At 48.2% G+C, this 25321-nt stretch overlaps 2 protein-coding genes and 1 pseudogene across 4 annotated transcripts; 2 read left to right on the forward strand and 1 right to left on the reverse strand.

Annotated features, from left to right (window-relative positions):
* Positions 1-555: 555 nt before the first annotated feature.
* On the forward strand, positions 556-1718 carry LOC119517274 (annotated as a pseudogene).
* Positions 1719-16603: 14885 nt separating this feature from the next.
* On the forward strand, positions 16604-23529 carry PYDC1 (pyrin domain containing 1). Of its 3 annotated transcripts, none has more exons than XM_037815384.1 (5): positions 16604-16662; positions 20427-20495; positions 21070-22828; positions 23117-23159; positions 23328-23529. In XM_037815384.1, exons 3-4 carry the CDS (start codon positions 22563-22565, stop codon positions 23118-23120), a joined length of 270 nt encoding a protein of 89 aa, XP_037671312.1. In that variant the 5' UTR covers positions 16604-16662; positions 20427-20495; positions 21070-22562; the 3' UTR covers positions 23121-23159; positions 23328-23529. The 3 variants fall into 3 exon arrangements, with proteins under 3 accessions (XP_037671312.1, XP_037671313.1, XP_037671315.1); XM_037815385.1 differs by having other exon boundaries at positions 23375-23529; XM_037815387.1 differs by lacking the exons at positions 23117-23159; positions 23328-23529 and having other exon boundaries at positions 21070-22832.
* On the reverse strand, positions 18473-24833 carry TRIM72 (tripartite motif containing 72). The gene is made up of 6 exons (XM_037815383.1): positions 24444-24833; positions 21451-21546; positions 21133-21363; positions 20669-20691; positions 19919-20037; positions 18473-19038 (listed from the first exon to the last, which is right to left on the reverse strand). Exons 1-6 carry the CDS (start codon positions 24831-24833, stop codon positions 18473-18475), a joined length of 1425 nt encoding a protein of 474 aa, XP_037671311.1.
* Between the last annotated feature and the right edge of the window lie 488 nt (positions 24834-25321).

Consider the following 25321-nt stretch of genomic DNA (forward strand, 5'->3'; position numbering starts at 1 on the left):
GAAACTGAGGCACATAGAAGTTATGCAATTATATACCAAGTGTTTACAATAGGGCTTGTGTCTTTGGGATGCTTTGGGCTGCAAATAATAGAGAACCCAACTCAAACAATAGCAAATGTGTCACATCACAGAACAAGACCAGAAGTGGTCCATTCCGCAGCTAAGTAGCTCAGATTAAGGACCCAGTGGTTGCATCACATTTCATTTTAATTCCAGGGTTGGGCTGAGTTGAACTGTTGTTAAGCTCCTCTTTTCTACTATAAGTTTCCCCATGCTTCACTTTCTCCAAAAGTGAGGCTCCCTTAGCCCAAGTGTTTAGCTTCCCCGGTATTTACCATTGCAGTTTGTTCAGCCTTTTGCTGGACCCTTGCAATTGAATTAATGAATTCACTCATTCATTCATTAAAATAATATATATTAAGCAACTACTATGTGTCCAGGCATTGGTGACCTAGAAGTAAACAAAGCACACAAGGTCCCTGCCCTCATAGAACTGACAATTCTATTTGGGGAGTGTAACAGATGCTGTCAGCGCCCCAACTCTCAATTCTTCACATGCTAACAGCCTCGGACCCCACCGATCAGCTCCCTGAGCGACTCTCAACCAAGTACTTTCAGACGTTGGTACAGAGGGAGGCCGGTGCTGAGGATGGGGGCCGCCCGGACGCCCAGAGTGTGAAGAAGCCAAGGGGCGCGCCACCCCACCCCGGAGCGGGCACCCCCGGGCCCCGCCACCCCCCGCCCTGCCGGCGACCGTGGCCCGGGATGCGGAGCCGGGGGCCGCCGCTGGAGCTGAGCGGGGTGAGCGGCGCGGGGAAAGGGCCGGTCCCAGCGGAAATTCAGGAGCCATGTGGCCAGGCTCTCTTAGCACCCTGACATTTGGGGAAAACAGGTGAACCCACTGCCGCACCCCCACTCCGCCTGCCTGGGCAGCTGGATCAGAGGCTTTTTCTTGCTCCAGCCATGGCTCCCAGGAGCCCCCCTGAACCCACTGGGACTGCCCCCAAACCCGGCCACCGAGGCCGCCCTCCGCATCCCCCCGGCAGCCTGTGTAAAGCGGCCTCCTGCAGGCCCCGGCCTCTCCCCTGTGGAGGAGGAAGAGGAGGGTGCGGCCAAGGAGTGGCTGGTGGCTGGCCAGGAAGAGCTGATCCTGCGGAGGCGAGACCGCGGCCAGGTGCTTTCCAAAGACTGTACCGTGTCCCGCGACAAGGGCTGGTGGACAAGGCAACTGCCCAGCAGCCGTGCGGGCGACTTCCCCAGCAGCTACAGGGCCCCTGGGGCTCCCAACACACCCGCGGGCCTCCAGCTGCCCCCAGCGAGATCCTTTTCCACAAGCTGCAGCTGGAGATCATTGGCAAGGTCTCCCCAGCCCTGTGGTGTCTTGTGAAGGTGGCTAGGAAGGCAGCAAGGCTGGGCCCTGAGCGGGACCCGGCAGTGACAGCAGAGCAGGTGTGCCAGGAGGCCCTGCTCTGTGGAGCCCTGCAGCACCCCAACATCATAGCCCTTGGGGCACCTGCCTCAGTCCCCCACACCTCTGCCTGGTCATGGAGTATGCCAGGGGAGGCATCCTGAGTTGGGTGCTGGCCGGTCGCTGGGTGTCCCCTCATGTGCTGGTCAACTGGGCTGTGCAGGTGGCCCGGGGCATGATTTACCTACACAGTGATGCCCCCGTACGCATCATCCTCCGGAACCTCAAGTCCATCAACAGTAAGTGGTGACCTCCCCCAAAACTTCCTTCCACAGAAACATGTGAGGCCAAGCCGAGGTGATGGGAAACAGGTGAGGGACCCCGCAGACGACGTGCCAAGGTCAGGAAGAGGCAGCTGTAAACCTTCAGGGCTGGGTGTCCCCACTGAGGGAGGAATAGGAAGCTCAGAGAAAGTGAAGGATTTACCTGCCTTCCTGGCTCCAGAGTCACAGTAGCTCAATGAACACCGTCACAGGCCTGTGTTCTCTGCCGTGAGCAGGACAGATACAAGCGCCTGCCCTCATGGAGCTCACTGTCCAAGCCATGATGCCAGGTTCCACCAGGCAGAGAGAAAAAGAAGCTGGGCTGGAATCAGGGTCTCTCCATCTCAGCACTATTGCAATCTTGGCCGGATAACTCTTCGAGCTGGGGGATATCCTGTGCGTTGCGGGCGGTCAAGCAGCTTCCTTGGCCTCTACCCACTAGATGCCATTAGTATTTCCTCCCCTGCCCCTAGTTATGAGAACCAAAAGTGTCTCCAGACATTGCCATATGTCCCCAGGAGCAGGGGGCAACAAAATTGCCCCCAGTTGCCTGTAGTCCCTACTGTCTGAGGCAAACTGGGAAAAAATGAGGGAGGCGAAAAACAGATGTAGGAGAGGCTTATGTAAAATTTCCTAGGCTGTCTGGCCTATTACAGACTCTCAAAAGTTGATTGGTTGGTTGAAAGAATAAATGAATGAATGAATGGTCAAAAAAAGAAATTGTTATATAAATACCCCATCTCCCTCATACCTTAGGGATGTGAGTTTTACATCATTTCCCAGAGCCTCCCCTCGGGATTAAGGTCCAGTCACCTACTGCAGCAGCTAACTTAATCATGCGTCTGTCTTAGTTTGCCAGGGCTGCTATGACAAACACCACAAACTGATTGGAGTAAACAAAAGGAATTTATTGGCTCATGGATTGGGAGACTAGAAGTCCAGCATCAAAGGATCAGCAGACCACGCTTTCCCCAGGAGTCTGTAGCCTTCTGGGAATCCTCCATCACAGGGTGATCTCTTTCTCCTTGGGTCTGCTCCTCTGGTTTCCCCTGACTCCTGGCTTCTGCCAACTGCCTTCTTCTGAATTCCCTCTGCGTATAAGGGCTCCACTCGTAGGGATTAAAGCCAAAGCCCACCCTGATTCAATTTGGCCTCATCTAACTAGGATCTTCAAAGATCCTACTCACAAATGAGACCACATTTTAACTGATGAAAACGTCTTCAAAGGTCCTGTTTACAAATGGGTTCATACCCACAGGACCAGTGATCAGGGCTTGAACATGTCTTTACAGGGGACGTGACTCAATCCCCGACAGCACCCTGGTATTGGCTGCCTTCCCTTCCTGCATCATTTCCTTGCTCCTCCTACCCTACACCTCCCAAATAAACGGCTTGAACTCAAATCCTTGTCTCAGGAGCTGCCTCTGGGAGAGCCCAAACCAAGACAGAGGACAGATGATAAGCCAGAGTGAGGACACCGCTTCAAGGAAGCCAGAGCTCAGCTGCGACAATTGCTGCTGAGATGTTAAGATGAGATCAGAAAAGTGTCCGTCACATTTAGCAACACAAAAGTGACCTTGGAAAAGGCAGTTTCAAGGGCTGTGGTGCTCATGGAAACCAGACAGCAGTGGCTAGAAGAGTAAATAGATGTGATCTCTGCCTCAGAGAGCAGGAGGGGTGATGAATGGCCTTAGGGGCAGGGGCCATGGAAGACGGGGAGACCAGATGAAATGGATGGACACCCCACTGCATGGAGGACCTGATGTGTCTAGACATATTGAGAGGAGATTTAGACAACTGGGAGAGAGTTTTGCAACTGAATTAATGATAATTACTAAGATAACTAAACAAACAAGATAAGACAATTATTAACTATAGAAAAAACAAAAATGTACGTAGGGAAGAAAAAGGAATCAGAATATATTACATGGTTCAGCTGTGAATAGCATTATGTAGTCATAGTCCTGTAAAACCAGAACACCAATTTAGTAAAAATAAAGATGTAACCATATTGGGAGATTGGAGGAAAGGGAGAGGGAATGGTGAAACAAGAGAAAAATGCCCATCTTCCACAGCAGGAAGGCATAATAAACGATGTCTAAAACCAAAAAATTAAGGAGCATTATAACTGCACTATTTAAATAATGGCAAAAAATACAAAATAAACAGCCAATTTAATACAAAATTAACACTAATGCCCAGTGATTGCCTCTGGGAAGTGGGGAATGAGGAAGACCACAGGGACTGCTGGGTTTTGTAGCAAACCTTGTATAATGATGTGACTCTTCAAACCAACTTTCTTCAAATTTTCCTGAATGTAACTACAGGAAATTTTTTTTTTTTTTACTTTAGAAGCCAGTACACACATCCAAGTATGAGAAAAGATGTGAATCAATGGGATCTCTAATACCTTACTGGTTAGTATAAAAATTGATAGAACCACTTTTCAAACCAGAGATTTGAACATTGCATAATCCATGGCCCAAAATAAATGTCAGCACATATGCACCAGGAGACAAAGCTACACTGTCCACATTGGCAGAAAACTGGAAACAACCCAAATGCCCATTGACAAGAGAGTGGTCGGAGACAATGGGTAAAGAGATTATTATACAGCCAGTGATTATACAGTTCATAATAATCTATGTATTATATAATAATCTGTATAATAACCTGTATAACATACAGATTATTATACATTTACTATGGTTGAATCTTAGTAACATAATGTTAAGCCAAATTAGTAGGTTCCTGATATTGGATAGTGCTGAAGAATTATTCTTGATTTTGTTAGGTGTAAAAATGCTATTATGGTTATGTAAGAAAATATCAATAGTTATTAGATTTGAGTACTGAAGTACACACAAGTGAAATGACAGAATTTCTTTAAAATATTCCAGGAAAAGAAAAAAGAGAAAGAAACACATGACATATGTCTTAATTTGCCTGAGCTGCTATCACAAATATCACAAACTGGTTCTGGCTTAATCAACAGGAATTCATTGGCTTGCAATTTTGAAGCTAGGTAAAGTCCAAAATCTAGATATCTGCAAGGCTTGCTTTCTCTGCAAAGACTGTAGTGTTCTGGGGCTGGCTGCCAGCAATCATTGGAGTTCCTTGGCTTTCCCATCACATGGTGATGTCTTCTCCTTTCCACCACCCCCCCCCCCCACTGACTTCCAGCTTCTCCCTGTGGCCTTCTCTAACCTGGGCTACCAGTCTTTTCTCTTTATAAGGTGTCCAGGAGAGTGGATTAAGGCCCATCCTGCTTCAGTTGGCCGCACTTTAACTAAAAAGAACATCTTCATAAGGTCCCATTTACAATGTATTCACACCTATAAGGACACAGATTAAGATTAAGAACTTGTCTAAATTAGGGCACATGAATTCCCCAGAGCCCACCCTGATCCAGATAGCAGAGTGAGAAATTTTAGGAATCTGTCTTCCCATGGAAGCTTTCAGCAACCAGCAAGAACTGGTATAAACATCTTTCTCAGAGCACCAGAAAACAGGTAAAGGACTGTAGTAACAGGGCAAGAGCCAAATCAAGAAAAAAGCAACTTAAAAGCAGGTCATTATATACTGATAAAGGGGTCAATTCAACAAGAAGAATAACAATTATACATCTGTATGCACCTTAGAGCAGAACCCCAAAATAGATGAAGCAAATATGGACAAATTTGAAGGGAGAAATAGACAGTTTTATATTAAGAGTAGGAGATTTAGTACACCACTTTCAATAATGGGTAGACAATTTGGACAGACGATCAATAAGGAAATAGAACACTTGAATAATACAATTAACAAACTAGACCTAACAGACATATGTAGAACACTTCACCCAATGGTAGCAGAATACAATTTCTTCTCTAGTGCACAAGGATCATTCTCCAGGATAGACCATAAGTTAGGTCACAAAACAAGTCTCAATAAATTCAAAAAGGTTGAAATCATACAATGTGTCTTCTCCTACCACAATGGAATGAAACTAGAAATCAGTAGCAGAGGAAGAAATAGAAAATTCACAAATATATGTGTGCCAGACTGTAACTTTGTAACCAAATAAACCCCCTTTATAAAAGCCAATCCATTTCTGGTATTTTGCATAATGGCAGCATTAGCATTAAACCAGAACAATGTGGAAATTAAACAATGTACTCTTAAATAATCAGTAGGTCAAAGAAGAAATCACAGGAAAATTAGAAAATATATTGAGGTGAATGAAAATGAAAACACAACATTCCAAAACTTATGGGGTGCAGCAAAATGGTGCTGAGAAGGAAATTTATAGCTCTAAATGCTTACATTGGAAAAGAAGAAAGATCTCAAATCATAAACCTAATCTCAAAACTGGATGATCTAGAAGAAGAGCAAAATAAACCCAAAGTGATCAGAAGGAAATAACAAAAATTAGAGTGGAGATAAATTAAAGAGAATAAAAAAATTAAAAACAGAATCAACAAAACCAAAAGTTGGTTCTTTGAAAAGATCAATAAAATGGACAAAACTTTAGCCAGAGTGACAAAGAAAAAGAGAGAGGACATAAATAACTAAAATCAGAATTGAAAGTGAGGATATTACTCCTAATCCCACTAAAATGAAAAGGACTGTAAGAGGCTACCTATAAACAACTGCAGCCAACAACTTAATTAACCTAGATGGAATGGACAAATTCCTAGAAATGCACAAACTACCTACACTGACTCAGGAAGAAATAGGAGATTTCAACAAACCAATAACCAGTAAAGAAATTAATTCAGTAACCAAAAACCTTTCAAAAAGAAAAGCCCAAGACCAGATGGCATCATAGGGGGGATTTTACCAAACATTCCAAGAAGAATTCACACCAATCCAGCTCAAACTCTTTCAAAAAATTAAAGAAGAGGGAATGTTACCTAACTCATCCTATGAGGCCAGTATCACCCTCCTACCAAAGCCAGGTAAAGATACCACAAGAAAAGAAAATTACGGACCAATATATCTTATGAACATAGATGCAGAAATCCTAAACAAAATACCAGCAAACCAAATTCAACAGCACATTGCAAGAATTATACACCATGATCAAGTGGGATTTATCCCAGGTATGTGAGGGTAGTTCAACATAAGAAAATCAATTCTTGTAATAATAACATTAACAGAATGAAGGAAAAAAACCCACATGATCACCTCAATTGATGCAGAAAAGGCATCAATTTGGCAAAATCCACCTCTTCTTGATAAAAACACTTAGAAAACCAGGAATAGAAGGAAACTTCCTCAACATAATAAAGGGAATATATGAAAACCCACAGCTAACATCATACTTAATGGTGAAAGACTGAGTTTTCCCTCTAAGATCAGGAATAAGACAAGGATCCCCACTGTCACCATTGTTACTCAACATCATACTGGAAGTTCTAGCCAGAGCAATTAGGCAAGAAAAGGGAATAAAGTGCATCTAAATTGGAAAAGAAGAAGTAAAACTTTCCCAATTTGCAGATGACGTGATCCTATATACAGAAAATCTTGAAAAATCCACAACAAAGCAACTAGAGGAAATAAATGACTCAGCAAAGTGGTGGGGTACAAGATCAACACCCCAAACTCAGTGTTGTTTCTATATACTAGTAATGAACAATCTGAAGAAGAAATCAAGAAAAAAAAATCCATTTACAACAGCAACTAAAAGAATCAAATATCTAGGAATAAATCTAACCAAGGAAGTAAAGGACTTGTTCACAGAAAACTATAAAACATTGTTAAAAGAAACCAAAGAAGACCTAAATAAATGGAAATATATTCTCTAACAGCCTTTTTATCAGAAATGGAAAAGCCAATCATCAAATTTATAAGGAAGGTTAAATTTCCAGCTGACTGGGATAATTTAGTGCAGCAAATTATTGTTTTAAAAGATTATTTTGTCATATAAAGATACTTATGCAGTTGAAATTTCTAAATAAAAATGATTAAATTAGAAAATATTTCTAACAATATTTCTAAACATATTTGCCTTGAATTTTAGAGTTCTTAAAATTCATTTATTTTAAATCAGCAGAGAAACTAAACATTTCAAAGATAAATTTTTAAATAAGGTTAAATAAGATAAAACTGAAAAAAAAAATCTGTCATATATGGTGTTTCCATGTAGCTCCATTTGATTCAATATATTTAGAAAATAAATTTTACTAGAGAATAAAACAGCAAAAATTTTACTTAAGATTTTTGCCTTATTATTTTTTTCCCTAACATCCTGTTTTCTGTAGTTCCTTGGATTAGCATAAAATTAATCCATCTTGTGTGTAAGGCAGAAAAGGGAAGCATCTCTTCTTTTGACCCAGACACCAGGGCCTTCTCTCTTGCTTTTCCCTTAGGCATACCAAAATAGATATCCTAGCTTGGTCGTAATGGTTCCCATACCGGTCTTTCCCTGGATAGACTCAAATGACATTGCAAACATTTAGAATTACCTAATGGTAATTTCAAGTGAACTTGGGAAGGAGTGTCGCAGGATAATATCTCTACTGAGGAATCTGAAAATGAAGACACTGACTCCTTCCCTCTATGTAAGGATCAGATAGCTGTGGAGCCTTGCTGCTCTCGTATACCACCTGATGCCTTCTGTTCTGATAGTGAAGACCCAGTTATTCCTTCTGATATAAAAGCCTATTTAACAGAAACTTTACCCAAAAATAGTCAAGTACAATTTCCAAATGATAGAAAGTGGAAAGGCTTACTATAATAACTGGGACAGATGATTCATATCCTTTAAGTCCTGTATTAGAAGATTGTACTGAGGGAGAGTAGAAAAGGAGGAAGTGGGGAAAACAATGTAATGACTAGACTAATTATAGAATGAAAAAAGAAAACTATACTAAAAAGTTAGACACAATAGTAATCTCTCTTCTGATTTTTAGTTTTTATATAAGTAAAGGTGTGTTATATTGCTCTTACAGAAGTCATAGCTTAATTAGTAGAAATATTTTCAGTAAGGTTTTGCAACCACTCAAGGTTAAGTTTGAACCTCTGCTAATGCTTTGTTTTTGACTCACCAGTGGTTCACCACCTGTGTAGTTCATCACTTGTGGTTCAAACATAAAAATAGAATATGATTTGATTGAATGTATCCTAAATCAAAGGTTCTATAAATACCTGTAATTTAGACAGGAGGGGGCTTCTGGCCTTGTATCCAGTTGCATCCCCAGGCTTGGTAATGTATCAATTTATTTTTATACTGTAAACTTGTTCCTTTAAACTTGTAAACTTGTTCTTTGAACCTTGTGTGCTCATTTAGTAAATATGTGTTGAATTTGGATTCTTGTCTTGAGTGCTCTTTCTTTTTAAACTATTGTCTGTCCCTATATTCTTATTTGAGTGGAAGTTGCTTGAATGAAGCCCAAACCGACTGAACCATGACCTGATAAGGCTCAGGCCTTTTCTAACAGAGATCACAGGTTTGATATGTAAAGAGACAAACCTGCGACAATAGAGATATGCAATGCTGACTTCTCATGATTCTTTTATATCGAAGCCAATGGAGATGCTCTAATCAGCAATTTAAAACAAGATATCTATAGATTTTATCAATTTTGACATATTTGATACTATTTTCTAGAAATTTTGTGAATTTATTTTATTAAAATTTCATATAAATTCCAAAGCGGTTAGCCTTTATAAATAAAGCCATCTTTGAAGATTAAAGAAAAAAGTATATGGAAGAGTAAGGGGCCCTGAATAGCCAAAGCCATCTTGAAGAAGAATGAAGTTTGAGAACTCACACTTCCCAATCTTAAAATTTATTACAAAGCCATAGTAATCAAAACATCATGGTACTAGCATGGCACAAGGACAGACATATAGACAAATGGAATTGAACTAAAAGTTCAGAAATCAACCCTCATATTTATGGTCAACTGATTTTTGACAAGGGTGCCAAGTCTACTCAACTGAGAAAGAATACTCTCTTCAACAAATGTTTCTAGGAAAACTGGATATCCAAATGCTAAATAATGAAGGTGGACGCCTACTTCATACCATATGCAAAATTAACTCAAAATGGATCATACACCTAACTATAAGAACCAGAACTATAAAACTCCTAGAAGAAAATGTAGGGAAGCATCTTTAGAAACTTGTGTTAGGCAATGGTTTCTTAGACTTTGCACACAATGCACAAACAACAAAAGAAAAAATAGATAAAAGGGTCTTCATAAAAATTGAAAACTTTTGTGCACCACAGGACTTTATCATGAAAATAAAATTACAGCCTACACAATGGGAGAAAATATTTAGAAACCACATATCCAATCAGGGTTTAATATCCAGAGCATATAAAGAAATCCTATAACTCAACAACAAAAAGACAAACAACCCAATTTCAAAATGGGCAAAAGACTTGAATAAACATTTCTCCAAAGAAGATGTACAAATGACCAAAGAGCACATGAAAAGATGTTCAACATCATTAGCCAATAGGGAAATGCAAATCAAAACCATTTCACACCCACACCTAGTATGACTGCTGGTTTTTTTAATGGAAAATACAAGTATTGGAGAGGATGTGGAGAAATAGGAACACTCATTCACTATTGGTGACAATGTAAAATGGTGCAGCCACTGTGGAAGACAGCTTGGTGGTTGCTCAGAAAGTTAAACATAGAACTACCATATGACATGGCAATCCCACTTCTAGGTATATACCCTAAAAAACTGAAAGCAGAGACTCAAACAGATATTTACACACTGATGTTCATAATGGCATTATATTCACAATTGCCAACGATGGAAGCAACCCTAGTATCCATGAATCAATGAATGGACAAAATGTGGTATACACATGCAATGGAATACTATTCTGATACATACAACAACATGGATGAACCTAGAAATCACCATTTTGAATGAAATAAGCCAGACACAAAAGGAGAAATATTGTATTGTCTTACTGATAAGAAATAACTAGAATAAGCAAATTCATAGAGTCAGAAATGAGAATACAGGTTACCAGTGGCCAGGGAGTGGGTAGGAAATGGGGACTTAATGCTTAAATTGTACAGAGCAAGAGGTGATGGAAAAGTTTGGTAACAGATGGTGGTGATGGTAGCACAACATTGTGAACATAATTAACAGCACTGGAATATGTATTTGAATGTGGTTAAAAGGGGAAATTTTAGATTGTATATAATACTAGAATAAAAAATTTTTAAAATATATCCATAGGACTATACAACCCAAACAGTGAACTCTAAAGTAAACCATGGACTATAGATAATAGTACAATTATAAAAATGTTCATTCATCAATTGTAGCAAATGTACCACACTAAGGCAAGGTGTGAATAGTTGGATGGCATATGGGAACTCTGTATTTTAGGTGTGATATTTCTGTAAACCTACAACTTCTCTAATACAAATAAAATAATTATTATAAGTTAATGTTATGGCAATACCAGGATCACTTGCTGTAAGTAGAAGGTGATAGTGCAAATAAATATAATGAATACAAACACAATTAAATTATTCCTAGAAGCCTTTGCCTGCCAAAGACTCTGAGCCTGAGATTTGCTCTTTCTCTGTTAAAATGAGTAGTAAGTGTCAGAGTGGTGCTAAGGACTCAAGAGTCTCAAACAGACTTCCTCATGGACTGAATCGGAAGGGTTAATGGAGCTCTGAAAAGAGAGTAACATCCTCAGGTGCGAGTCACTGATGAAAGCCTAAGTGAAACCATCAACTCATCACTGGTAGAACAACTCATCCAGAGACAGAATTCACCTCGTGGCCCTGAGCTGTAATCTAGTTTTCAGTTAGATAGAATCAGCGTTGCCACTTCCTAGCTGTGTTACTCTCTCTGAGCAGCAGTATCCTCATTTGTTTTGAAAAAATAAAACATCACTGATAATCCCTGCTTAACAGGGCTTTGAAAAGTGCAGTCCATGGGGACTCTCCCTCTGAGTGCTCTTTCCCCCATCCCCTGGCCATTCAGACACTACCAACTCACTACCAAAAATTGGGGAGACTGCAGAGAAATATGAAGAAGAAAAGTTAAATCGCCAGCAATCCCACAGGTGGCACGTTTTGACATTTCTTTTGTCTTTTTTTCAGAGAATGTTTTTCTCATCCTTGCTATCATGGCGGGGATATCGTTTGATCCGATTGTTTGTGGTTTCTCTCATCTTTAGCGCTTCCTATTTCATTACAAATTCGTCAACAACTACATCTCATACTATTTGGTTCACAGGTTTTGTAATTTTAAAGGAAAAGGAAAGACATTTCTGTGGCAGGAGCTGCTCCTACGCATTCAGCCCAGCCTTGTGCAATAGAACAGGAGGCGTTTCTTGGTTCTCGATTTCCTAAAACTTCCAACTCCACCCCAGCCTTGCTAAATTCTCTGTTCACTCTCTACTCCAGGGCAAAAACCAGAAAAAAAAAAAAAAACGTAACAACAACTTAGACTGGCTAAACTTGCCTTCAATTTTACTAACACAAGCCTTTCTTCTGTCACATCCCCCTAGCAAATTCTTCTGAATTCTTTTAGGATAAGGATTAAATAATGACTGTGTGAAAGATCACACCAGGAGAGGCCAGGATTTGGAAAGGGACAGACTATTTGTGAACCAAATAGTATGAGATAGAGTTGTGGACCTGGACTCCAGGCCTGGCACCAACACACAGTTGCTGTTGGGGAACTGGTGAGAGCCTTAGCTTTCTTTAGGAAAATGGAGACATGGTTCCGACCCTTCCCAAAAGGATCAAAAGATGTTGTGGATTTGAAAGCACTGTGTCATCTCCTAACACTCTACCTATATAGGATGTAGGAATTCGGATATTCTAAACAAGCTGGGGTTCTAGTTTCAAGCTCCAGTCAGAAATATTTTAGGGACTAGGAATTTTCCTGCCAGGTGGAGCAGTAGGAGTGTTGATACAAACTGCCTGTGCTCAGGAGTCAGAAGTCCTGTCCCACCGCTGCTTGAAGTGGAAAGTGATAGAATTTTTGTTTAAAGCCCCAGAGTTGAGGACAACAGATGATAGATACGATGCCCCACATTCTAACGAGAGCACAGACACAGCCTGCAGTATCTCCTAGTGAGGGAGCAGGCCTGGTCCTGCAGATTTCCACCCTCATCACCCATCTCCACGGATTAGAGAGTTACGGTTTTCCCCTTCCCATCCATCACAGGGGGCTCCTCCCACCTCGAGACAGGTGAGGAGTTGCAACAAAAGAACCCCTCCTGGAGAATGGAGGTGCCTCTGCTGGCCTGGCCGGAGACTTGCTAGACCGCAGGAACTGGAAAACCCGGATGGAGGCTGAAGAGAATGTTCTTAAGAGAATTTGACACATGTTCTCAAGGGTTTGGAGACCCATATGAACATGGAAGCTCATGGTGGCTTCCCAACGGGAGGATGCTGGAGGAGGGACAGAGACTTCCCAGAGCAGCCCAAGATGCCGAGCAAGGAGAGAGAAAAGAGTGTGTCCTTTCGGCTGGGCAAGGACATATGAGAACCCCGAGGCCAAGTGAATGCCACCAAAGGGAGCTGGACTCAAGGCATTGTAGTAAGGAGGGAGGGGTGTCCCGGGGTAGGGTGGGGTAGGAGCCGACAAGAAGGCAACCTGAGAGTGTCTGCCTACGTCATCTCTGAAGAACTCAACATCGCCTCCCCGAAAGTAGCAGTATTCAGATGCCTGTCATGACAGGGGGCCCAGACAACAGCCACACGTGTCACTCTGCCCCTTTTCCTCTAAATCACCTTAACCCTGAGGGAGCCAGCAGAGCAGGGGTGGGGAGGGTTCAGGTAGAAGGTGGAGCAAGAGAGGAGAGTGAAAGGCCAGCTCTTCCTTCTGCACTTCAGGATGCTTTAAATTGGATGAAACGTGGACATTCTGAATTATGCTGGATTGGACTTTTTGATACCTGAAAATGACACCGGTCTTATAACTGAAAATGACATGAAAAGCTATGTGATTCTCCAGAGCCTGGTTGAAATCAGTGATAAAAGATGTAAGCTTTCAAATCCAGCCACTTTAAGGAGCTGGTAACACCATTAAAAATTTGAAGGCACATGCCTCAGGACACACACTCCAACACTCAGTGCTACCCACACAGAAGCACATGGGGGGTGTTCATTGTAGTACTGTTCGTAATAACAAAAACCAGAAGCAAATGCTAATTAATTGGGAAATGATTAAATAAGCAATGGCACATCCATACAGTGGAAACCTATGCTGCAAGTTTAAAAGGAACAGGTAGACTCTGTACAAAAATAGACAGATCTCCTGAATGTATGGCTGAATGAGAAAAAGCAAGTTGCAGAATATTCCAGTTTGCTAATGCTGCTGGGTTGCAAAATACCAGAAATGGATTGGCTTTTGTAAAGGGGGGTTATTTGGTTACACAGTTACAGTCTTAAGGCCATAAAGTGTCTAAGGTAATGCATCAACAATCGGGTACCTTCACTGGAGGATGGCCAATGGCATCCAGAAGATCTCTGTTAGCTGGGAAGGCATGTGGGTAGCATCTGCTCCAGAGTTCTGGTTTCAAAATGGCTTTCTCCCAGGACGTTCCTCTCTAGGCAGAATCTCCTCTTCAAAATGTCACTCTCAGTTGCTCTTGGGGCATTTGTCCTTTCTTAGCTTCTCAGGAGCAAAAGACTGCTCTCAAAGGCTGTCTCCAAAATGTCTCCGTAAACTGCAGCTCCTCACTCAGCTCCTGTGCATTCTTCAAAGTGTCCCTCTTGGCTGTAGCAAGGTTGCTCCTTCTGTCTGAGCTTATATAGTGCTCCAGTAAACTAATCAAGGCCCATGCTGAATGGGCGAGGCCACGCCTCCATGCAAATTATCTAATCAGAGTTATTACCTACAGTTGGGTGGGTCACATCTCCATGGAAACACTCAAAGAATTACAATCTGATCAACACTAATACATCTGCCCACACAAGACTGCATCAAAGATAATGGCATTTTGGGGGACAGAATACATTCAAACCAGCACACAGAATATATCATACTCATGTGAAAGGAAAACACAATATTATATACTTTCCAAGGGACGTATATATGTCCAGAAAGTCCTGGAAAACTACTTACCAAATCAACAACAGGCATTACTTCTGAAAAGGGAGGAAGAGAAGAAATCAGGACTGGGGAGCATGTAAGATATTGTGAAGTATACTCATGCCTTGTTTATGTTACAAAAATTAATTTTAAAAGATACTTGTCAGAGCACACATTCCTGAGGATCTGGAGGCCTAGATGCAAACATCCAGCACCATTGCAGATCATGAGGCATTTCTTGTTTTCTTTCAAAGATTCATGCAAATTTTGTGCTCTACTTCATAATACATTTTGTTAATATGCACACGATGATTTCAATTTTTACTTACTGGTTAAATGACATCACTTTCCCACCACCAACACTATCGAGAATAAGAAGAATCTTGGCATAAACTTGATACTCCAAGACACATCACACATCCAGGGGATACTCGAACCCCTGGGGTAAGAGGCAACCCAGCCTAGCGGGGCCTGGCATCGAAGCCTCAAGTCAAGCTGTGAGACCTGGACAAGTTACTTCCCCCTCACAGCCACAGTTCCCTCACCTGTAAAAAGGAAATAATAATACTGACCTTCCAGTGCTGTCACAAGGACAAATAGATACTGACACATAACAAGCTCTCAATCAATGCTTTTGCTTGCCGTTTTAACACAGCCTTGGCAGGTGCATTTATTGTGCTACCCAAGGAAGTCAGGAGGCACAGGAAACTGCCTCAGGCATCAGTTACTCTGGGTTTCCAGCATTTCCACCAGTAGGAAGTACTAAAGGAAGAGGCTCTGGTCCTTTGGGATGCAAGTGATGGAGGGACCCATTTCTCTGTTCACATTTCACCTTCCTACATCCCCAAAGAGACTCTGACTGGATCAGTAGGCCACTATCCAACAAGGAACACTCCGATTAGGCAGAGTTTCCCCCAGCATCCCTCACCCAATCAGTCATGGACAAGATCACAGGGTCATTTTCTCTCAATGTGCATGGCTCAAGCCAGGGCAACTTTATGCAGAAAGAACCTGCAGCGGCTGTGAAAAAAAATCATTTCCTGACATAGCTCCAATGAGGGAAGGGAGTAATTGACCAAGGGCCACCAGTGAAAAGCTGTGAAATCTATCACTGCACACGAGCCAAGGCCACACTCCCAGGGGCTGCTCCCAGCAAGGAGTGGCAGCAGCAGAGAAAGACTCAGGCAGGTCTGACCCCAGGAGACCCAGAATTCCTCTGATGAGCTGTGACAGCCAAGGAGTCTTCCACCCACCCTTCCGTCCCTCTCTCCTTCATTTGGCGTCAGATTGACATCACAATCTACGTGCAGACAATTCAATGTCATGGGATGCCCATTACAAAGGAGATGCTGGGGGGATCCGGAGCAGAGTAACTAACTCTACCTGGGGAGTTTGGGGTTAAGAGAATGTGATGGTTGGGTTCATGTGTCAACTTGACCAGGTGATAGTACCCAGCTGTTTGGTCAAGCAAGCACTGGCCTAACAATTGCTGCCAGGCAATTTGTGGCTGGTTAATAAACCAACAGGCTGGTTTATTAAATCATCGGTCAGTTGGCTGCAGCTGTGACTGATGACTCACTAAAGGGCGTGTCTTCCACAACGAGAGAATGCAGTTGGCTGGATTTAATCCAATTAAACAGTTAAAGACTTATGAGCGAGACAGGTAGAGGACCTTCACTTCTTCTTCAGCTGATCAGCGAAGCGTTTCCTGAGGAGATCGTCGAAGTTGCCAGTTGTTTCCTGAGGAGTTCATCGAACACGTTCATCGAAGATCCCAGTTCATTTCCTGGGGAGTTTGTCAAAGTTGTCGGTTCGTTTCCTGAGGAGTTCATCGGACATCTTCATTGGAGTTAACAGTTTGCTGACTGCCCTACAGAATTTGGACTCATGCATACCCACAGTTGCGTGAGTCACTTTTATCTTATATTCATAGTGCCTCTCATTGATTCTGTTTCCCTAGAGAACCTTAATACAGACAGCATAAGAAATGGTGGTCTTTAGGGAGTCTTGAGGGATGAGTGGGAGGGAGAAGGTATTCCTAGCAGAGAGAGTTGCATGGAGTGGGGTGGGAGTGGGATACCCCAAGAGTTCAGCGTCACCATAGTGTGGACAGGGGAGTAGGACAAGATAAAAAAGCTGGAGAATGGCAAGGTGCTTGGAATACCAACCCAAAGTCTAGAGGCTTTATCCTGTAGACAACAGGAAGTCATTGAGAGGTTCTGAGCAGCTGATCCACCTGATCAAATCTGTGTTAAGAGGATTAGGTGGGGCAATGCTTGAGGCTCGGCTCGGAGGGCAATGAGGGGGCTACTGCCTCATGTTGGGCACTTGTCCCTTCACACAGATTAAATGAGAAAGAAGTCAGAACACCAGAGTTCTCATCAATGGCATTAGATTTCACAGCCAAAGAATCCTTTTATTTTATTGTTTTATTTTCTATCATGAAAGAGCTACTCTCCCAGGGCCAGGGGCCCAACCAGGCCTTTCTATGGGAGACACACCCAGGAGCCCCCCACCCCCAATCTTGAGGCCTTTCTTACCTATCTTTTGCCCTATCTCCTAGTCTCATCCCCACCATCCCCCAAGAATATCCCCCCATTGGTATCACTTGCCAGGGGTCACCAGGCCCTTTCAAACTTCATCTTCCCTTAGGACAGTAAAGAAGGGGCCTGAATCCCCAAAGGCCTCTCGCTCTAGGGAAAAGGTCCCTCATTCTGGACCTCAGTGGTTCCTCCAGAGCCCAAGAAATGGCCTTTGAGCTAAAAGCAAAGAAGACTCAAACCAGTAAGCAGAGAGGGGCCAACTCAGAGGGAGGGGGGCCTTCTATTCTACTGAGGCAGCAGGGCCCCAGTGGAGTCAGCATCAGGCTCTTTCTCTAGGTTAGCATTGGGGAAATTTCTCAATGCCCAAGACACTCTAAGTAAACATACTCCAGAGGCAAAGGGAGTAAGTTGGAGGTAGCTTTACCCACCCTGGCAGCACCCAGCATGGGACCTGACAGTTCTAAAGGGTCTGTTGAATGGAGAACTATGCTTTGGATTTTCTGTATCTGGATCTACACTGATCATGGCTAGAGAGTTGGGCTGCTTAGTGGCTCTCAAAGGGCCACCCCAGGATGAGCAGCATCAGCCATCACCTGGGAACTTGTTAGAAATGCATATTTTTGTCTTGTCCCAGACCTCCCAAATCAGAAACAAAGCAATTTGAGCTTTAACAAATTCTCCAGGTGATACTGATGCAGGCTCAGTTGGACAACCACTGATGAAGACCTAAGTGAAAGGACTTTTAGCATGTCTGGGCTCCCTGCTCCAACCCCCCAAGGGGGAGGGGAGACGAAGGCTGAGGGTCCCTTATTCCACAGAGCTCTGACGCTCCTCCCCAGTCCTGCCCACTTTTCCCTCCCTTCCTCTGCCTCAGTTTCCTCCTGGAACCCTGGGCACCCTCTGTCCCCAAACTCTGGTTTCCTCACTGACCACCCTTCAGATCTCCTTTCCCCTCTGGCTCCTGGGCATAGTGTCACCCTAACCCCTTACCTAGACGGCACCCCACCCTTCTCAGAACTCTTGGAGATCCCCAGTCTGGTCCGTCTACTCTTAAGTACTGGCAAAGCCCCCTCCCCTTGTCTCCCTCTAGGCCTGACGAACAAGACCTAAGCCCCCCAGCCGTCAAGACCCGGCATCCCCCCACCCCTTGCCAGCCAGGCGGCTCAGGCCACCTAGCCATCTTGCCCCACGAGCAGCAGAGGCTGTGCGTTTTTGCCCTTGTCATGCCAGCACACGTCGAAGAAGGGGTACACGGGCCCGGGCAGGCGCTCGCGGAAGGCAAACAGCAGCGCCAGGGCGTCGGCATCGCTGGCGTCGTAGAAGGCGAGGACACCGTCAGCAAAGCTGAGGTAGAGCCCGATGCGCGACGGCCGCGTCTCCGGGGCGCGCAGTGCGCCCGGCTCCTTGGCCTCGACGTGCGCCTCCAGGATCTTGCCGTCGCGCAACCCGAGCAGCCAGAGGCCCTGCGAGGGCACGGCGTGCAGCCGGCCGCGGCGACAGGCCTCGGCCGCGATCACACCGAGGGCCCAGCGCGGCTTGTCGCCCACTTCCACTTCCCAGTAGTGCTCGCCTTCGGAGAGCAGCTGGTGCGCCACCACCGCCACCGCCTTGTCGAACTGGCGCGGGTCCTCCCCCGCGGGCGGCGCCTTCTGCTCTGAGCACTCCACGCGGCGACCAGACGGCGACAGCACCAGGCTCGGGTGCGCGGAACTCGGGTCAAAAGTTAGCTCCTCCAGCGCTGCCAGAGGGACAAAGGTCAGGCCCTTGCATGTTTGCCTCCACGGAGCAGTCTCCCAGCCAACGTTCACTCTGCAATTGTGGACCAACTGAGGGCCTCCCCGCTTACTGGCTCTGGCCAGAGGCTGCACCTCTCTGGACTTCAGTTTTCTGGGCTCTAAAATGGGACCATAATTGCCTCTCTCCAGGGATGTGGGGAGAATTAAGTTGATTCAAGGCATGTATCTCAGCTGGCCCAGAAAAGGCCCAGGACCCAAGGTCACAGAGCAAAAGACTTGCCCCAGCAGCCTGTGTACCCTCAGCTGACCTTGACCCAGTTGCTGGGTCCTACTTTCCTCTCAAAAACAACAGGGAGCTCTCCATCCCCACCTACCCAGAGGCAGCCATGGCAGCACCGGCCAGTGTCAACCTGGGAAGTCTGAAGCCCAGAGCACTCCATGCATTCCAGCTCTGGGGAGGGGAGCGGAGCTCTCAGGCCCCCCCAGCCAGCCAGAGGCCTCCAGAGTCAGCATCTGACCCAGGCCAGTCCCCAGGGCCCCAGCAGCTCTGCAGATCCTCAGCTCCCAATTTGCAGGGATTATCATTTCCACTCTCCAGAGAGGGGCAGGGACTGGCCAAGTATCACACAGGTTGCCAGGAGCTCGCACCTAGGCCTTGGCCTCCACACCTAAAATTCTGGCAGCAGTGGCACCGTTGGAATAAGTAAGGCCTTCTTCACACCAATCACCCATCTGCAAACCCATACCCTCAAAGGTCTCTCTCCTCCAAACACTGCCATGGGTTAGGGGGACAGAGCAAGGTAACCCCAGAGGTAAAGAGGCAATGGGCATCCTCTTCAATGCCTTCCCCAGTTGGGAAAGTGTGCCAGCCCCTCCCAGTACCTGGCATCAGAGCCCGGAACATCTTCCTCCACACCTGGAATTTGAAGTCATCTGAGATGACGGGCAGCTGGATGTCCAGGCGTGCAGGTGGTGGTGACTCTCCCAGGATCTTCTGCAGCCTGGGAGTGGGGTGGTAGGGGGGATGAATAGGTAGGGGACTTCCTGGAGGAGGCATGGGGTAGAGAGAGGCAAGAGGAAGCACCCCAAGGAAAGAAGGACACGGGCCGAGGTGGAGTTCCAGGATCTGCCCACATCACCCTTCGTTAAAACCCTTCTGTTGGGATCATGGCCAAACTTCTCAGCCCCTCACAGGTGGGCCCCCCATCTGCCATGCCAGAGCTCATCTTCTCTCCCACTTACCAGTTGTTGTACTTGTTCTTCCCTCTACCTACAATGTTCTCCCCCCAACTCTGTACCTAGCCAACTCCTATTCATCCCTCCAGGGCCTAACTCAAATGCCCACTCTTCTGGGAAGCCTTCCCTGACCACCCCCTTCCCTCCACGACAGCATTGAGCACACAGCGAGACCCGCAGCCCTCCTTGCCCACATCTGTCTCCAGCAGAGAGGTCTCCGAGGGTAAGGCCCCAGTCTGGCTTGCTTATTTCCATGCTCAACACAAAGCCTGGTTCAGTGAAATAGCAGTGGACTGAATGGGGGATGCAGGTATGGTGTAGGCAGACGTTAGGCCAGCAACATCCCTAGAAGACCAGGGTAAGTCGGGGAAAGGGACAGGGACAGGTGGGTCTCACCTGCTGGTCACCAGGCAGTATTTCTGGAGAGAGAAAGAGGGAGTAGAGGTGAGGCAGGCAGGGATACACTGGAGACCCCCAAGAATAGGGTGAATGCTGAGTGTGGGGTTAGGGCGAATCAGAGAAGCCAAAAGAGACCCTGAAGTCAAGGCCGCCCCTGGCTAGCCCTTCACCTCCGTGTGAATTAGATAAAAGGGGCTCACTTCCCAAGAAACTCGAATTCCACCTGTTAGAAGATCGTCCCAATAAATACACAAAGCTACCATGCCTGTAACCTCCTTGGCATTCACTTAGAGCTAGTGTCCTTGGGCAGTGCCCAACCTAACTAGCCAGAACAGCAGCCCTGGGTTCCCCGCACCCCTCCCCGATGTGTGACCTTGGCCTGTCCCTGCCCCTCGCAGGGTCTGTCAGGGTCTGACAACGGGCTGAGGTCTCCTCTGGGAGGAGGGTCATCCAGGGCTCACCATGAGAAACTCGGTCTGCGGCTTGTCGGCCACCTCTTCCAGCACCTTCTCCATCTGCCGCAGCTGCTCCAGGTAAGAGCCCAGGCCCGCCACCTCCCGCCGGAGGGCCACCCCCGCCTCATCCCGCACACGCTCGGCCTCGCTCTCCAGGGAGGACTCCAGTGCTGCCAGGAACACCCGCATCTTGCCCAGCTGCTCCCCCACGGCCCCCCGGAAACGACGCACAGTCTCCTGCGGGGACAGACAAGATAGAGCACTTGGCTGGGAACCTCAAGCCTGGACCCCAGTCCCCAGGCTCCGGCCCACCGTGCCCCTCACCTCCACCTCCATCAGCTGATGCTCCAGCACAGACCGGCTTTTCTCCTTGCGCATGCATGCCTCCTGCAGCTGCAGTTTCTGCTGCGGGAGCTGTGTCTGGGGGTGGGCCATGAAGAGGTGATGGGGAGACTGCCCCCTCCCCAACCGCACACTTCCCCCACTAAACCTGCCCTCTCTGGCTCAGCCTCAATGCCAGTTCCTCCCCTAGCCAGGACAGGCTAACATCCTACCATTCCCCAAATCCACTCACCTGCCCGCAGGCCTTTGCCTGTGCCCATTCCCGGGGCCTGGAATGCCTTCTCCTCCCCTTGGTGGGTTTTGTTGTCCCCACTCTGGGTTAGCCTCCCCTCCCCCCATCACCTTGGCAGTCAGGCCCTCCCACCCACCACCCACCCCAGCACAGGTCTTTGTGAGAATGACAAACACAAACGCGGCCATCAGGTCTCTCTACCAGACTGGTGAGCACAGGCCCTGGCACCCAGCAGGCTTCAGGGTATGTGCCAGGAGGAATTCAACCTCTCCGTATTCCTGACCTTCCCCCCATACTTAAAGGCAGAAGATCAGCAAAACATCCCAGCCAGCCTCCCTGCTCTCCCGTCAGCTCTGGGGCAGGCAGTTTCATCAAACCGGCTTCTGACAGACCAAATACACAGTGTGAGCCGGATCCTACCCAGGGCTGTCACTTTGCAACTCCTGAAATGCAGGGACAGGGGAGCTCCTGACAGCCCCCCACTGGAGCCTCTCCTGGCCAGGGGGGACGTGGCCCTGGAAGCAGACAGTGCAGGGTTCGTCCTGCCTCCACGGCTTCCAGCCTCAGCTTCCTCCTCCGCAGAATGGGAACAGGGATTCCTGCAGTTGTGTCCCCACCCTGCTCTTGAGAAACCGGGAGACCCCAGCTCTCCCCTTGGAAAAGTTGCCTGCCAGGGCGAGTCCCCACCCTGTGGGGGCTGCAGGGTTGGGCCACAGGGTTGGACCCAGGGCTCCCCTGGCGGGCAGCCAGCTCAGTCTCCTCCCCAGTTCATCCTGGGGAACGAACTGGGGAGGAGCGGCAGGGCGGGCCGGGTGGCTCAGAGCACAGACCGTTGGAGGTTCAGAGGCAGCAGTGCTGAGCCATGGGGAGGAAGCGGGATGCCATCCTGGAGGCGCTGGAGAACCTGACCTCTGATGAGCTCAAGAAATTCAAGCTGAAGCTGGGGGTGGTGCCGCTGCGCGAGGGCTTCCGGAACATCCCGCGAGGGGCTCTCGGACCGCTGGATGCCGTGGACCTCACAGACAAGCTGGTCGCCTTCTACCGTGAGGACTATGGCGCCGAGCTGACAGCAGCCGTGTTGCAGGACATGGGCATGCAGGAGGAAGCGTCACAGCTGCAGGCGGTCGCGTGAGTCTCCAGAGCCCGACGGATCCCCATTTAACCACCCTCAGTCCAGCACATGGGCTCCGGTGCCAGCCCATCTGCCTCGCCCAGGACCCGGGTGGCCGGTCCCGCCCGTGTCCTCCCTGCCCCCCTCTTCTCTCAGGCTCCTTCCCGGGCTTCCCCCTCCCAGACTTCAGGCCGGGCTTTCCCTGCAGCTTGGGGCTGAGCTGATGCAGACCTGGCAGCCTGTATCCCCCACTCTTGCATCCCTTAAGACTGTCCCATTTCACCAGCTCTGTTCTCTCTTTGCAGATAAAGATGGGAGAAGTTGGAAGTTCTGGGATCATCAGCAAAGGTAAGAGTTTGGGCTGGAAGGGCTCCTGGGAAGAGGAGGCTCCTGTTTTTGGCCAAGAGACTGCCGTCCAAGGCTTGGAGGCTGGAATGGGCAAGGCAGGAGCAGGAGGGACAGCAAGGCTGGGCCCCGGGGAAAGCTGGCCTGAGGACGGGGATCTAAACCCTCTAGGTGTCTGGGGGCCAAGGAAAGGAGCAGTGCAACTCTGATGTTTGTAGGCAAAGACAACCCCCCCCAGAAGCCTACCAGGAAGACAACGAGAACAACACCACCTCGAGGAGCAACGGCCCCTCTGTGCCCCCAAGCAGTTACCCTCCTGCCCTTGAACCTATCCTTTATTATTTTACAGCCCAATAAATATTTTATGACAGACCTACTTAGGCCTGGGTGGACACATACCCACCTGGGTCTACATGCATGTGCACACGTGTCCGCCTACATTTGCCACACACGTAACACGTATGTGCCAGTGTGTGCCTGTGTGTCGTTGCAGACCTCTGGAGGTTTGGGAGGGCGTGCCTGCCCGTGTTTGTGGCATGTGTTCAAGGCATTTATAAGTGGGCGTGCACAAGATTGCACACCTGGAGATATACAGAGAGGAGCAGGTACGTCTCCAATCGCCAATGTCCCGGTGTCACTGCTGGCCGCCCGTGAGGACCGCAAGCCTCGGGGCGCGCACCACCACGACTTCCAGCTCCAGCCAGTAAGGCAGCCTGGACTTGGCTCTCGGTATTACCCTGATCCCACGCACAGAGGTGCGGGCCCAGGCGTGCCCTGGCCTCTCCGCTCCGGTTTCAGTCCAGCCCTATTTCGGGATCGCCAAGCCCGCGCCAGTTTCGTTCGGGAGCTTCATGGGTGCGTGGGCCTCCGCGGAGCAGCGGTGCAGACCCAACAGCCCCGCCCGCGACCGCCCGGCCACGCCCCGAACCCCCACACCTCTAGTTTTCCGTAGACCTACGCCACGCAGACGTGCCCACTTGACAGGCCCACCCAGGGATCCTGAACCGCGGGGGGCACTGGCACTGCCCCTGGCCTCTGCTGCGTCCCCCAACTCTAGGCGCGCTGGAGGGTCTGCGGCAGGTTCCTGCAGGTTTACCGCAGACCCGGTTCCCTGGCCGCCGGCCCCGCCCGCTTCCCGGCGCAACTCCAGGCGCCCACGTCTAAAGCTCAGAACCCAAGTAAAGGCAGCGACCTTCCCACCAGGCCCCACCCCTGATCGGGCAGGGCCTGCCCCATCCAGCAATCCCGTACGACCCCATCCCCGCCGGGACCCGCGGGTTGCCGCACCTTGAGGCGCGCATGGGCCTCGGCGGCCGGCAGCAGGCGGTGGCCGCGGTGCGAGCCGAGCGAGGCGCACACGCCGCACACGAGCGTGCGGTCCTGCTCGCAGTAGATGCTGAGCGGGTCCAGGTGCTCCTCGCAGTGGCCCTGCGGCACCTGCGCCAGCCCCTCCACCAGGCGCGCCAGCTGCAGGTTGGTGCTGAGCGCCTGCGGCCGCGTGGGGGCCTGACAGCTCGGGCAGAGCACGGTGCCGTCCTCCGCGGGCTCCCCGGCCACGCGACCCAGGCAGGCGCGGCAGAAGCTGTGGCCGCACTCGGCCGTCACGGGCGCGTCGAACAGCTGCAGGCACAGCGGGCAAGACAGCTCCTGGTGCAGGAGGCCGGGCGCAGCCGACATGGCGGGCCTGGGTGGAGGAGGGCTCCATCAGGGGGGCCCAGGGAACCGCGCTCCCGGGCCGAGAGGAGCCCCAGCCTATAAAGGCCTCTCACATGTCATACTGGAAGGGCCCCGGGCTCAAGCCAAGGGGGAAAGGGGACTCAGTTAACCTCAACTGCAGTTCTCCCCAAATAGCACCTCCCCAGGCCCTTGTCTCAACCCCAATTCCCAAACACCAGTCCGGTTCCCAAACACAGTCTTGCCCACTGTCCATGCCCTGGGCCTCAGTCTCTGACCAGATCTAGGTCCCAGCCCCCGATCCCCCAGAGCCCCCTCCCCCAGCCTTCCTCTCACCACAACTCCAAGAGCCCTTCTCCCCTCTCCCCCACATCTCCAAGCCCACTGGACTCACGGGTCTGGATGGGGATCTTAAGCAGAAAGAGACTTCCCAGAGGCCCAGTCAAGGTTAGACCTATCCTTGGAGGATTGGAGTTGTGTCCCACGGTAGG

The sequence above is a fragment of the Choloepus didactylus genome, chromosome 21, assembly GCF_015220235.1.
Source record: "Choloepus didactylus isolate mChoDid1 chromosome 21, mChoDid1.pri, whole genome shotgun sequence".
In the NCBI taxonomy this organism is placed as follows: Eukaryota; Metazoa; Chordata; class Mammalia; order Pilosa; family Megalonychidae; genus Choloepus; species Choloepus didactylus.

Bases quoted from the DNA above. Each gene is read 5' to 3' on its own strand.
- PYDC1 (XM_037815384.1), top strand. From the start codon at position 22,563: ATGGGGAGGAAGCGGGATGCCATCCTGGAGGCGCTGGAGAACCTGACC.
- TRIM72 (XM_037815383.1), bottom strand. From the start codon at position 24,833: ATGTCGGCTGCGCCCGGCCTCCTGCACCAGGAGCTGTCTTGCCCGCTG. The intron at 21,364-21,450 runs GTGAGGGGCACG...CTGTCCCCGCAG, and splicing joins ATCAGCTGATGGAGGTGGAG to GAGACTGTGCGTCGTTTCCG. The intron at 20,038-20,668 runs GTGAGACCCACC...CCCCACTCCCAG, and splicing joins TACTGCCTGGTGACCAGCAG to GCTGCAGAAGATCCTGGGAG.